Raw genomic sequence first — 13,657 nt, 5'->3', positions numbered from 1 at the left:
TATGCCTAGCATTTTTCAGGAATTCAAATGAATTTAAGAAATCAGTTCAGTTTTGAAAGGTTCAGTCTGTCATCTACTTCATATTTGACAAAATGAAAGCATGAAGAATTGTACAAGATGAGAGAGGATTCCCAACAGAAGTTCTTAATCATAACTTTAAATTCAGCCAATAAGTGGCACCTGTTTCATTGTTGCAGATAATAGCACGACTAAAGAAGGAAGTTCAGGACCTAAGAAATGAACTGGCCATGGTGACTGGGGAACAAAGGCAAGAAGAACTGACAGAGGAAGAGCTACAACAGTAATATTTTGGTCTTGCTTTTTTCTCCTCTTACTTTGAAATGTTTTAGTAAGTGGCATAATAAGAATCAGTTCAATTCTTAGTACATTGATTTTAAATGCTAATATATCCCACAGATTTCCATAGACCTAATTTCCAAGTAATATATTTCAAATTAGGGTTATAAACAACAGAAAGTGTCAGATTAGATTGCTTGTCATGGAAAGCAGTTATGGGAATGTGAAGATTGGGGATGTTGTACTGCTTATGGTGAATCGTTAGGGGGAAGCCTAAAGTAAACTCACCTGAGAGCCTCCATGGCAGACATCTGGAATTCTGGGTGGTTGCAGGTTTGATACCTAGTTTCCAGGGGAAGAAGAACTAGTGGATGCCTAGCATTCACATCTCTTGGACTGGTGGGAAGAGGAGCAAGCAAAGGGGATGAGATAAGGATGATCTTGCAAGTTACACAGCTGTACTCCTTTCTCTGCGAGGAGGAAGGAAAGGGGTGCATAATGGTAACTGTGAATTCCTGCAGTTTAGTTCTTCCGTGGGTGGTGGCGTGAGATTCCTGTTGGGGTTTAGGAGTAATTGAGTATTGTAATGCTCAAATCTTAACAATTGTTCAAGAAATGCTCTTTGTGTTGAGAAGTGCTACAGAGCTAATTTCTTGTGGCCCAAAGTCAGCTTGAATGTATAAATTATGCTATGCCCAGATGTTTAGTATTGTGGTCCTACTTTATATAAGCAGAATGTGCTTGGCTGTGTTTGTGAAACACGTGAATTAGTAAACCTAAAACTGTAGAACCATGATAGCAGGCTGCAAAGGTTTTCTTAAGCGAACAGCTGGCTTAGTCCTTACAGGGGAATCAGCAGGGCTGCTGTTAGGGGGTGGCAAACCAGGTCCTGGATCTCCTGTCTCTCCCCTTTTTTTAAAACAACTCTGTGCTTAAAGGGTGGCTGAGCACATTGCAAAGCATAGTGTTGATGAGACCCACAACAGATACCCCCCATCTTAATTTGCCCAGATAATTGCTGGTATCATAACCCAGGGCTCTGAGTCCCTATCGAAGTTGCTGGGGATTCATAGGACAACTTGGACTGGGAGGAAGATTTTCCCTCTGAACCAGCCTTTGCTATCATTGCTTCCTCAGAGGTCTCAGCACCAAAAGGCCCCTTGATACCAATACCTCTCCAGCCTGAAGAGGCCATATTGCCTTCTTCAGACTCTGAGGACTCCAGCTCAGAAATCATGGTGGAAGCCCAGCCTCCATCAAACCGCTGGAGTCAGTAGCTTCTACAATAGGCTGGGCCCTTTAAGAATAAGGTACTTCACTAATCATGGGTGGGATTAGCTCCTCAGAGGAAGCTGTAGTCCTGTTTGAGACTCAGTGTGAGTTTGCTGGTTGTTGGAGCATATTCAAGTCTACTTTGTCTGACTTCCAGCCTAGGCACTGTTTGGAGCTATCCAGAGTGCTACCCACCTTGCTTGTTTTCCTTTAGATCTTAACCTCTGCTTTGCTTTATCTCACTTACTGGAACCTACTCTCTGCTTTGTCTGACCATGCCTTGATGGCACTTGATTTTTCTTGATCTGGCTTTGCTTCCTGGATTCTTATTTGATACTAGCATAAGGTTATATGGTGTCTCTGGACTCTGTTCTTAGCACACATACACCACTAGAACCTTGTCACTGGCCAGAACCACTGCCTAAGCTAGAACAGCTGGATAGGGTGTGAAGGGGTGGTGGGGAGAGAGGTGGGGGTAGAGGAGGAGTGTCATGTTGTACAGGACTTGCTTCAGTTGCAATCCATACATATGATGCAGTTCTTGCCAACTGACTGGGGGGGGGGTGGAGTGGAGGACTCAATCCACTTACAGTGCACTGGGTCCAGAAAATCCTGTTAGCATGCCATACAAGCAAGAGCCATTATTTGTTTTCTCCCCTCTGAAAGGCAGTCTAAATTTGCATCTATATATAAAAATAGGAATATAAAAGTTTCAGGCAAATTTGTTTCATGCGCTTGTGACATAGGCAAGACATCTGGATCATTCAATATGTGTTCCAGCACTTCAGATACCAGCCACCACCCAAGTGGATTCAAAGAGACCATGTTATACATTACCCATTTGGGACTGAGGGAAACATGATTGGCCTTGATATACTTATATCAGATTCCAGATCCCACTGAAGAAATGTCAGGATAAAACCCATTGTCTGTGTGTGATCCCACAACCTGCTCCTAACTGCTGAATCATGGTTAAGGAATTCATCTGCACAGGGCCGATGAACACTACACTGTCTTTTATTAAAACCTCTAGGAAATAAGATTTCATAATGTTTCTGGACAATCTCTTCCATTGACCAGCAGTTAGGAAAAATTTCTTAATGCTTCATACCTTTTCGTCATCCTTTTAGGTATTTGTAGCTCTGTATTTGTACCCTTAGGGCATTATCATGTAGGAGTCATAAAGGAACTGTTGTTTCAGTTGAGTTTGTTATGTGAATATAAAGCCTACATTGGCAAGAATGCTTATTTGCATTACGAATGCCTCTTTCATTCCTCCTAGGAACATAGGAAACTACCTTGAACCATGGGTTCAAATGATTCACTTTTTTGGCATTGACTAGCAGTGGTTCTTCTCTGATGTACAAACAACAGATGTTATCATAAACTGAGTGAGAGAGGTTCAAAGGCAATCTAAATCTGATGTATGAGAAAGCCCCTTATCTTTCTCAATTATTCATACTTTCTATGCCAGTTTTATATTCTTGTTCTCCTCTGAATTATTCTAACTTACTGTTATCCTGTTTATTATGTGGTGATCTAAGCTGGACATGGTATGATAGCAGGTGTGACCTGTGGTAAATAGAGCAGCAGAATTATTTCCTTGGTGCTGCATACACTGGTGTTATTCATGCAAACGTCATTTGCCTAAATTGCAACTGCATCACATTTTTGTCTCAGACTGAGGAGCTAAATTAAATTTAGATTTAAATATACTCAGAACATGATCCAGGAGAACAGGAACTTGTTAGGGGCTAACATGTACAAACAGTCTATTGGTCAAGGAGCCAAGTTGAGTCTGTTGCTGGGAATTGAGTGCTGAATAAGGAAGCACAAGCTGATTTGGAAAACCAGCAAGAATGAGGCAGGAGTTGAGGTCAGGTAGTCTCTGTGGAAGACAGCCAATAAAAATAGGAACAAATCAAGCAGATAGGAGAAGTTGAATCAGAAGCTCTTACCTGGAACCCACAGAAAAGCCACAGAGCTATAGTTTTGCTTTGTTCAATTGCTTACTTATAATTGGTGACAGCAAAATGACATACAACAGATTTTCGTCTTTTTAATGTTGAATTGAGTCAGATGACTATATAATTTTACAAGAAAAGGAAATGTTTATTGCATAATGCAGAACTGATACATTGTATACAGGGTAATAGCAATTTGCATGGTTCCTATTTATTAAGGATACCTAGGGATCGCATCACATCTTACAGAGAAACAAATCCATGAATGTGCACTCAGTCAGTCAGTTTTCCACATTAGCCAGTGTACTTGCATGTGCAAACATTGCTGGATTCACGCTTCAGGTGTGCACACTAAATATCAGAGGCATATATTTAAAACAATAATGGGCCTAGCAATAATTGCTTCCAGGGGAACAATTTGTTTTGAATAGTAAGTGACTCAGATGAATAGTCAGACTGAAGAGGTCTGTGTTCATTTCCTTGTCAACAGTGAAAGTTGCTAGGTGGCCATACGTGAAGCCAGCCACTACTGCAAAGCCTAACCCTCAGCACAAGACTAGATAGAATAGAATAAGCTCAGTGTATATCATCCTGAGAAAGAATGAGATACAAAGGGCAGGGTTCATCTAATAAATCCTATCAGCGAAAGCCCTGTGCAAGGACTTCCATTTCTGCAGTGGGACTCCCCCCTCCTCCCATGACCCCCCTGCAAATGATTAGGGAGTTGGAAGAACCCACAGAACAATACGCAGGAGGAGGAGGAGGAGGAGGAGGAGAGTGGGGTTCATTCTGCCTAGCAGGCTGAATGCTTAGTCTGGTTATAGAGGAAAGTTTTTGCTTGGCACCTAAAGCTATATAATGATGGCACCAGTTAGCCTTATTGGGTAGACAGTTGGAGCAACAGCACATCGTGCTTCTTTCAGCACATTTTAACTCCCTCTTCTGATATACTGTATTTTTTGCCCTATAGGACGCACTTTTTCCCCTCCAAAAATGAAGGGGAACTCTGTGTGTGTCCTATGGGGCGAATACAGGCTTTCGCTGAAGCTTGGAGAGCGAGAGGGGTCGGTGCGCACCGACCCCTCTTGCTCCCCAGGCTTCAGGAAGCTATCAGCAAGCCTGGGGAGCCCGCGGGAGTTCCCGCATGGCTCCCTAGGCTGCGGATAGCAGCCTGCCGCCCGGCGCGCGGGGCGCCCTTAAGCAGAGCGCCCCTTGCGCCGGGCAGACATCCGCTGTGTCGGGAGCCCTGCAGGAGTTCCCGCAGGGCTCCCCATGCTGCGGATAGAAGCCTGCCGCCCGGCACGCAGGGCGCCCTGAAGCAGAGCGCCCCGCGCGCCGGGCAGACATCAGCCAGCCCCACAAGCTCGGGGGACAGCGGGGAGGCGCAGCACCACCATACCGCTGTTCCCCGACCTGGTTTGGGGGGGGGGAATAAAGGAATTTCCCCCCCTTTATTCCCCCCCCAAAAAACTAGGTGCGTCCTATGGGACAGAGCGTCCTATGGGACGAAAAATACGGTAGTGTGTCCAAGCAACCAGCGATTTGTCCTGCGCAGCATCTCCAGCTGCTCTTGTTGCTTTAAGCCCTTCCTTGTCCGTGGAGGAGGGGATGGTAGAGACTGTAACTGGGACTGTCTTTTCCACCTTTGTGCCTTCCTGCAACTCTTCCCCTGCCTCCTCTTCTCCTGCCCAGCCTCTTCCTCTTCTTCCTGCATCATGGGTGGTACAGATCCCCACAAATCAATGACCCTTCCCCAGATTATCCTCCCGTACCCCCACCTCCTCTGCCCACCCTTCAGACCCTGCCTATCCTTGACAATGTCCATTCAAGTAAGCCCAGCTGTTTATTTTTTTTCTTTCATGACATTTGCAATGAAATGAAAACCAAATGTTCAGATTCTTTTTAGTGAATTGATTCACGCACAAAACATAAATAAGCAGTCTTGTAAATAAAGTTGCAACTTCTTTGGAAAATCTACCCTTAGTTTCTGCTTTGATTATTATGTGTGCCGTGCTGAATTAAGTGGGATAGACTGCTAAGTGTATTCAGTTTTGCAGCTAAGTCTTCTGCATATTTCCTAGTAATTAAGTTCCACTTTTCAATGGGATTTACTTTAAAGTAAGTTTAAAGAAAATATAGATACTTACAACCTTGGGTATATAGTTTGTGTACTTCAAAAATACTGTTGTTTATTTTGAAAATCTATTGTATTGAGTTTAAACAACAACTTTCAGATTTTGAATTACTGCCTTTGGATGCTGTTGTCAGGCTTTCTTAATATGAAACTGATCTATAAATGTTCATTTAAACTGGTGTTTCTTGTTTAGTAATAGTTGACAGCATCTGCGCACATTTGAAAAAAAATGTAGATTAAATAGCAACATGCATCCTCTCTAAAGGAGATAGTACTGTATACTTAGAGGCTTCTGTATTATAGGGTTTTTAACGCTGGATTTAAATGGAATCTTTCTCCTTTTTATATTTTATGAGGAGCATGCCAGAAGTAAAGGGAGAGGCCTTTTTTTGTTTGGACAATGTTGGTATAAGTTCTTCCGCCAGATGAGCTCACTAGCAACTTAACTTTGCCCAGAAAGTCAGGATTTCAAATCAAAACTGCTGTGTTCCATAGCACCCACGCTTCCAGAATCCATGCCAGTTGGAACTCTTTAAGGCACAGATTACAAGTGCTGGCTTAGCACTTTAGTTTATTAATATCTTTACCTTACTACTTTTATATTGTCAAACAGAATAGAAATAGTCCTACAAATTCATACAGCAATGCATCTGCTTCAAGCATTGGACTGTAAACCTAGTAGGTAATATAGTATCTGAAAATATGATTAGGAGGGTACATAACAGACTGATTTAAACATTATCTTTCTTTTATGGATCAAATTTACATCTTACCCTTTTCTCCTGCAAGGAGCTCAAGACAGCATATAGGATTTTTCCCCTTCTAGATTTTACCCTGAGAGAGATGAGACTGAGAGAGAATGACTGGCAGCAAGTCACCCAGTGAGATTTATGCCTGAATGGGGATTTGAACCTGGATCTGGTCCAGCACTCTAACCACTAAGCTAGATTATTGCAGTGAGTTAGACTAGATGACCCTCAGGGTACCTTCCAGCTCTATAGTTCTATGATTCACTTCTTACCAGTTCATTTCTATCCCAATTCATGGGTTGCTTTTTGACCAATAAGGTCCTAAATAGTCTCCAATTAGGATATTTCAAGGACTCTCACAATCTGTTTATACCTATATGAATTCTTTGATCGCTATCCTATGGGTTAAGCCTCTCCACATTTCCCACACCTTGCTTTTTCTATGGAATTGACATCTTTTGGGTACTCATTTTCTAGAGGTCATCCGGATTCCTGCTTTGCAGGGGTTTGGACTAGATGATCCTCATGATCCCTTCCAACTCTACGCTTCTATAATTCTATGCAGTTCTTTCTAAACTGTCAATCCCAAGCTTTTCTGCACCTCTCCCATACCTTTAAATGGAACACTTCCTCTTTGCAGGTTCAGCCAGTTTTATTGCTTCATGTTGATAGCAGCAGGGATGTGACTGAATAGTTTTCCCTTGAAAGGCCTTTCTGGAAAACACCCTGTGCCATGGTTTTTTTCTTTTCTTTCCTGTAATAGGGAGGAAGTGTTTACTTACTGCTTTCCTCTTGTTTTGTTCCTTTTATTTTTAAGATAGCCTGATTTATAATACTGTTTGCTACTCTAGATCGTAATAATTAAAAGATGAATGAATGATTCTTCCACCCGCCACATAGGGAAAATAGCTGACATGCGGCAATTCCAAGAGTGTCTATTTAAGGAGAAATTATTCACTAATTCCACAGCTGGAATCAGTAGGAAGCAATAAAACAACTGAACTTGCATAGAGTAACATGTATTTGAAGTGCCAGAGATCTTTGCTGAATGGAACTTTCACTGAAAATAGAAATTCTAAAAGGATAGGAAGGGGAAAGGGAGTGTTACTTAATATAGCGCTATATTTTAATGAAACCTTAGTTTTAATTCTACCTCCAACTAATTGCAGGAAAAGAATACTTCAGCACTCATGGTCTCATCAGTTATGGCACCACACTTGTTGAACACACCTTTCCGAGAAAGATCTGCTTGGCTTCTGCCACATTACAAAGGTCTATCTCTTTTGTAGAACGCTCAGCAGAGGTCTTGCAAAATAATGACCAATTAAACACGGATAGTTTTATCTGGTTCTGTTCTTTGGTAGTTGCTCATTGTATAGGTATATTCTGACCTGCTTTTACTGTTTTTTGAGATTTGTTGACCACCTTGGGGATCTTTTTAATAATAGAATAGTGTAATATAAATATTTTTATAGCTAAGTAAATATGTACTATAAATAAACATTGAAATAAACTATATTTTCAGTTACAGGATAACAGAATAAATCAATTTTCTGATTCATGGCAAAAGAGTATTTGGTATCAAATCTTGCCACTAATATATATTAGCACAACTCAAATGAGCTGAAAAATACTATGTGTAATGAAATAGTGGAACCATTTTTCATTCATATATACCTATATATATAACCCCAACTTTTGAACCTAGCTTCATTGTGTGCTTCCACAGAAGGTTTTCTTCGAATGGAAATTGTATCCTTTGTACACTATATGAAATCATTTTTCGTGGACATGTTAAAGAAAAGATGAACAGCATCTGTTGGTCGTTGACTGAAAATAGGATGTTCAGCCTCATCACTAAGATTGACACCTGTATACCTTCGAGTCTTTAACAGTTTATTATTGCACTAAATGTTACAATACATTTTGTTTGTTCGTTCATTCAGTCATTCATTTAAATAATGTATATACTGCTTAATACCATGATTTCTTAGCTGGGTGCAATAGAAATGCAGCATACATCATAAAATTAGTTACAATTAACTGTAAGATTATGGGACGCGGGTGGCACTGGGGTCTAAACCATAGAGCCTAGGGCTTGCCGATCAGAAGGTTGGCGGTTCAAATCCCCGCGGCGGGGTGAGCTCCTATTCTTCGGTCCCAGCTGCTGCCCACCTAGCAGTTCGAAAGCATGCCAAAAAGAGCAAGTAGATAAATAGGTACCACTCCGGTGGGAAGGTAAACGGCATTTCCATGCGCTGCTCTGGTTCACCAGGAGCAGCTTAGTCATGCTGCCACATGACCTGGAAGCTGTCTACGGACAAATGCTGGCTCCCTTGGCCTATAGAGCGAGATGAGCGTTCAACCGCAGAGTCGTCCACGACTGGACCTAACTGTCAGGGGTACCTTTACCTTTTAACTGTAAGATTAGAAACACTCCAAATGCCTTCTGAAATTAGAAAAAATATATTTACTAAGCCACCAGTATCTGATCTCAGCCAGCATGTAATTCCACAGAATTGGGTGCTCACTGGTGGAGGATACAAGCCATGCATCTGAACTGTGGGAGACCACAAACAATGGATTCCCACTATCAGGTGGTACTTAAAATATCCTGGATTCAAGCTGTTTAGGGCATTGTTAATACAAGAACCTTAAACTTGGCTTAGTAGTATAAGGGTAGCCGATGGAAGCTTTTAAGCATCAGAGTTATGTTCCAGCAGCTATCTGTACCAACAGTCTTGCTGTAGACTATTTGAATGTTGACTTCCATTTGCCATGCTGGCTGAGGCTAATGGGAGTAATAATAACAATCATTTCCCCCCACTTCAGTACACAGTGGTTTATATGCAGGCATTTGCTTGGAAGTAATTTAAACATGTATTAAGAAAAAGGATATGCAGCTTTTGTTACTTGAAAATTTGGGACTCAGTGAGGGAGGAAATCAGGACCTGGGGCATTATACAATTATCTCATGTGGCTAAAAAGCATCCATTAGCCTCTGTTTTTAAAAATGTTTATACCACATAATGATTAGCCTCTGTACAACTTTTAAACGGCAGAGACTCAGTGATGCACTTTATTGAAGTGGTTACCTAGAAATATAACTTGCTTAAATTAATACAGCATCTTTTTCATAAATAGGGTCCATCAATAGAGTTTTGTATTTTGGACACATCTGTCAGTCCCCTCTTATAACAATATTCCCCATTAGTCCTCCTTGCTGCATTGATTGTCGTTTTGCTTGCAGAATTCTAAGGCGTTAATCAAATCAGTGCTGCTGTGAAGGCTCACTGTGTTCATTCTGCATACATTTCACTTCTCAACTGTAGAAGTTGCTTATACAGGTTAAACCACAGAGCCTAGGGCTTGTCGATCAGAAGGTCAGCGGTTCGAATCCCCGTGATGGGGTTAGCTCCCTTTGTTCGGTCCCTGCTCCTGCCAACCTAGCAGTTTGAAAGCACATCAAAGTGCAAGTAGATAAATAGGTGCCGCTCCGGCGGGAAGGTAAACGGCATTTCTGTGCGCTGCTCTGGTTTGTCAGAAGCGGCTTAGTCATGTTGGCCACATGACCTGGAAGCTGTACACCGGCTCCCTCGGCCAATAAAGCGAGATGAGCGCCGCAACCCCAGAGTCGTCCGCGACTGGACCTAATGGTCAGGGGTCCCTTTACCCTTTATTCTGCAATGATAAGCCGGTTGTGCTATCACTAAATTATTCCTGTTGTGAAGGCTCATTGCATACATATACTTGAATTATCACATACAGTACTTTTACACTCCCTTGCCATTTAACTCCAGTTTTAGGAATTTTTGTTTGAAGACTATGGCTGATCCTAGGGGATTCATTGTTCTTTAAGTGATCTTCACTTCTGCACGTGATATAATATTCCAGGGTCTGTTGTAAAAGACAAAAGCAGCTATAAATGAACCATAGTTTACAAATAAGGTCAAAGAGAGGGCTTCCAAAATTCCTCTGTGCACTGGTCTCTTCTCTTGTGTCTCATAGCCATGTGATCCTACATATTATTCGGAATTTTAAACATAACCTTCCTGCACTTTTAGAAAGCAATTACTAATTTAATGTTGGACGTCACTTAAGTTGATAGTTTTAAAAAATTGTTATTTGTTTTCAATGCACTATAAAAATAAGGAATGTTAAAAAGGATTGTTGAATACAGTTCTAGCGCACAATTTTAAATTAAAAAAATTAAACATTCAGTATCGTTTTGCTTTCTAACACCTCATTATCTCAAGCTTTAATGTTGTAAAATTAGAATTTTATCCATGTTGGGTCATTAGATTGTTAATGTCTGCAAATTTAGCACTTCATTTTCTACCACTCAGAGTTGCAGAGTCCAATGTCCTGCTGCTTGATTTTTCACTAATAAAAGCTATTTGACTGCTATAGTGCAGAGGTATTTATTCCAGAAGTATAGTATATGAAGTGCTACAGGTTAGAGGGAAAAATTCTACATATTTTTAAATATCTCTTGACAGGGATATCCATTGCAAATGCATAAGAGGGTTAAAATGGAATTCAGAATACTAGACTACCTAGTCATGCTTTGCTGTTCATGTATGCTATTCTTAATCCTAATAATATTCTGGAGTTGACATTATTTGTAAGCAATTGCTAATTTATGGCTGTTAGTGTTTTTTTAATCACAGTCCAATGGTGTACTTTAGTGTGTACAACTGAGGAAATGATTCTATTTCAACGTTAAATTACTATTCTTAATGTCTTCTAAATCATGTGCAAAAGCCAAATTTTGGCCCTAGCCTGGCATGGTCTTTCCCACACTAGGGAAAGTTTAATTTCCTGTCATGTTGGTAAACATTTCCATCAGTTCTGAACACATAAACTTTGGACTCTATACAACTGCAAATAAGTCATTTTAAGTGTATTGTGAAGTGCAGTATACAAATGTGAAACTAGATGGTGATAGTGAGCTATGGCAAATTCAATATGTTTTTCAAAACATTTAAAAAAAAACATTTTAACAGTGTTTTTTAATATGTGTGTTGATTCCACCTTTAAAGTCAATGACATTCTTTTAAAAAAAGCAGCAGCAACAACAACAGCAAAGTAAGGCACGTTGGTGCATTAAAAAAAAGCTGCAAAATTCACATTTGGTTGGATACTTTTACTGGACTGTGCCCTTCATATACCAGGACTCCTATTCTCTTTGATGGGATGAAAGAGCCCTGCATAGGGTGGTACTGTGAATATCAGTGTCTCAGTATGGAAGGGAAAGATTTGCTCTCGGATTCTGTTTGTGCATGATAAGTTGAAACAGAATGGAAGTGAAGATTCTTCCAGCTGCAAATGATTCTGTGTCGTGAGAGAGACAACAGTCGCATTGCTTTTAATGGAACAAACATTCAAATACAGATCCCCATTCCTTCTCTGGTGCAATTAAGTCATGTACAAATACCATTCTTGAGGGTCACTAGAGCTGGCTGGGTGGAGGGCTTCCTTTTCTCTGGGGCCTCTCTGGGCATAATTGGGTTGCCAGAGTGCAACAATGATGCTTTTTTTCTTTTAAGTGTTAAAGCATTAATTTCAATATTGCTAACTATATATAGTTGCTAAATGCAATCACTTTATTTTTCAAGAAATAATTACTCTGAAAATAATGGGCTCAGTGGTGGCATACAGGATTGTTTCGCCTAAATATAGTAACTGTGGTAACTTGCTAATCCTTGGCTTCCAGAAGCAAGTCAAAATTTGAAACGATAATGTTATGAAGATATTTCCCCCACTATTCTTCCAGAGGGTTGTAGTTCAGTTTTTGGTGATTGGGTGATACTCATCCATCTTTTACTTGATGTCAACCCTTTGAAATTAAGTGACTACGTTAGGTCCATGAATTTTAATAGGTCTGCTCCCCACAAAAATTAGTGGACTAGTTGAGATGACATTTAAAACAAAACAAAAAACTTACTGTAGCTAAAACCTTTTTTAAAAAAATCAAAAACATTATTTTAAACATTATTTTAAAACAATGTATCCGTTTGTGATACTGTATATTGGGAAACACCACTTGTAGTATTTTGGAAACAAGCTTGCTCTCAGTCTGGTATGCCTATTTGCTTTTATCTTCTGAAGATTAAGTATATTTTCTGAAAGGTCGTATTTCCTCCTGAATTTAGGGTAGACGAACAGATTAAAAGTTTTTTGGAAGATATGGATCCTGAGAGCACATTGGAGTTGGGAGCTGATATGCGGAAGATCAAACACTCTTTCAACCATTTAAAGGTATGCTTAATTGGCTGCCATTTTCAGGGGCGAGGAAGCCTTCAACACAATAATAACACTCCATGTGTTTTCATTTACTAGGCATTCCAGGGAGAAAGGGAGAAGGAAATAAAAGCCCCAAATCAGAACTCCATAAAATGATACAACTGAAGCACTAAATACATTGTTCATTTCTCACAGAGAAAATAAATTGCTTTTGGTATGCATATTGTAATCGAGAGAATCTGAGTTGTCTGGTTTGAATGTAATGTTCCTAGATTAATTAGTAAGCTTGGAATGAGAACTATGCTCATGCACTCCTTTTTCTCAAGCATCAGTTTTGGTCATGGATTCTTCAAATCAGAGTTTCCAAGGTGGGAGTACTGTGGTTTAATGTCTGTTTGCTAATGAGGATCTGAAACCATGGTTTAAAATGTGGTTTTTAAACAAACTATTATTCAAGTGTCAAAGCCAGTGGTTGGGGAGAAGTGGCTCCAGCTACCACTACAAGAGCTTCTGATGAATCAACTTGCACTTAGGGCAGAGATAAGAAGCAGAAACTGCAATTTCAACATAAACAGTAGTTCATCTTCATTTACTGCAAAAAAGTAGATAATTATTGTTTTAATAATTTTATACACTGTGTGAAGCCCACCTATATATCTTACATAAACAGACAAGCAAGCCATATTTTATTCAGCTGGGAACTATATATCCATATTTACCTATATTTACCTATGAGTTAGCCAAACTTTCATTACTGAAGTATTCCAGAAATAAGAGTAAATAGTTATGCTTTATTAGCTAAATTAACATTGCACATTGCTTCATTAATATTCCCTAAGAACTGTTGAGTATCCCTTTACTGCTAATTTTTACAAAATGTAAATACACCAGTGTGCCTGCTCATATACTGTTTTCAGTATAGACAGAGTGAAGATAAAGGGAGAAGGGTAGGGTTATTAAGGGAGTACCAAGGATGGAATAAAGGAAGGCTTACT

The 13,657-nt window shown here is 40.1% G+C and overlaps 1 protein-coding gene across 4 annotated transcripts in view; it reads left to right on the top strand.

The window, feature by feature from the left end:
- The window catches only part of KIF6 (kinesin family member 6), a 157,021-nt gene that overhangs the window by 34,617 nt on the left and 108,747 nt on the right, over positions 1 to 13,657 (top strand). For all 4 annotated transcript variants that reach the window (XR_008329668.1, XR_008329667.1, XM_053382935.1 and 1 more), the window contains 2 exons: positions 198 to 301; positions 12,572 to 12,677. Coding sequence is in view for 2 of the 4 variants with exons in the window: in XM_053382935.1 (XP_053238910.1) it covers positions 198 to 301; positions 12,572 to 12,677 (210 nt within the window). In the remaining 2 variants the exon portion in view is untranslated. The remainder of the gene's footprint in view (positions 1 to 197; positions 302 to 12,571; positions 12,678 to 13,657) is intronic.

Source organism: Podarcis raffonei, chromosome 3 (assembly GCF_027172205.1).
Source record: "Podarcis raffonei isolate rPodRaf1 chromosome 3, rPodRaf1.pri, whole genome shotgun sequence".
Classification (NCBI taxonomy): Eukaryota; Metazoa; Chordata; class Lepidosauria; order Squamata; family Lacertidae; genus Podarcis; species Podarcis raffonei.
This window is presented reverse-complemented; position numbering and strand designations above follow the sequence as displayed.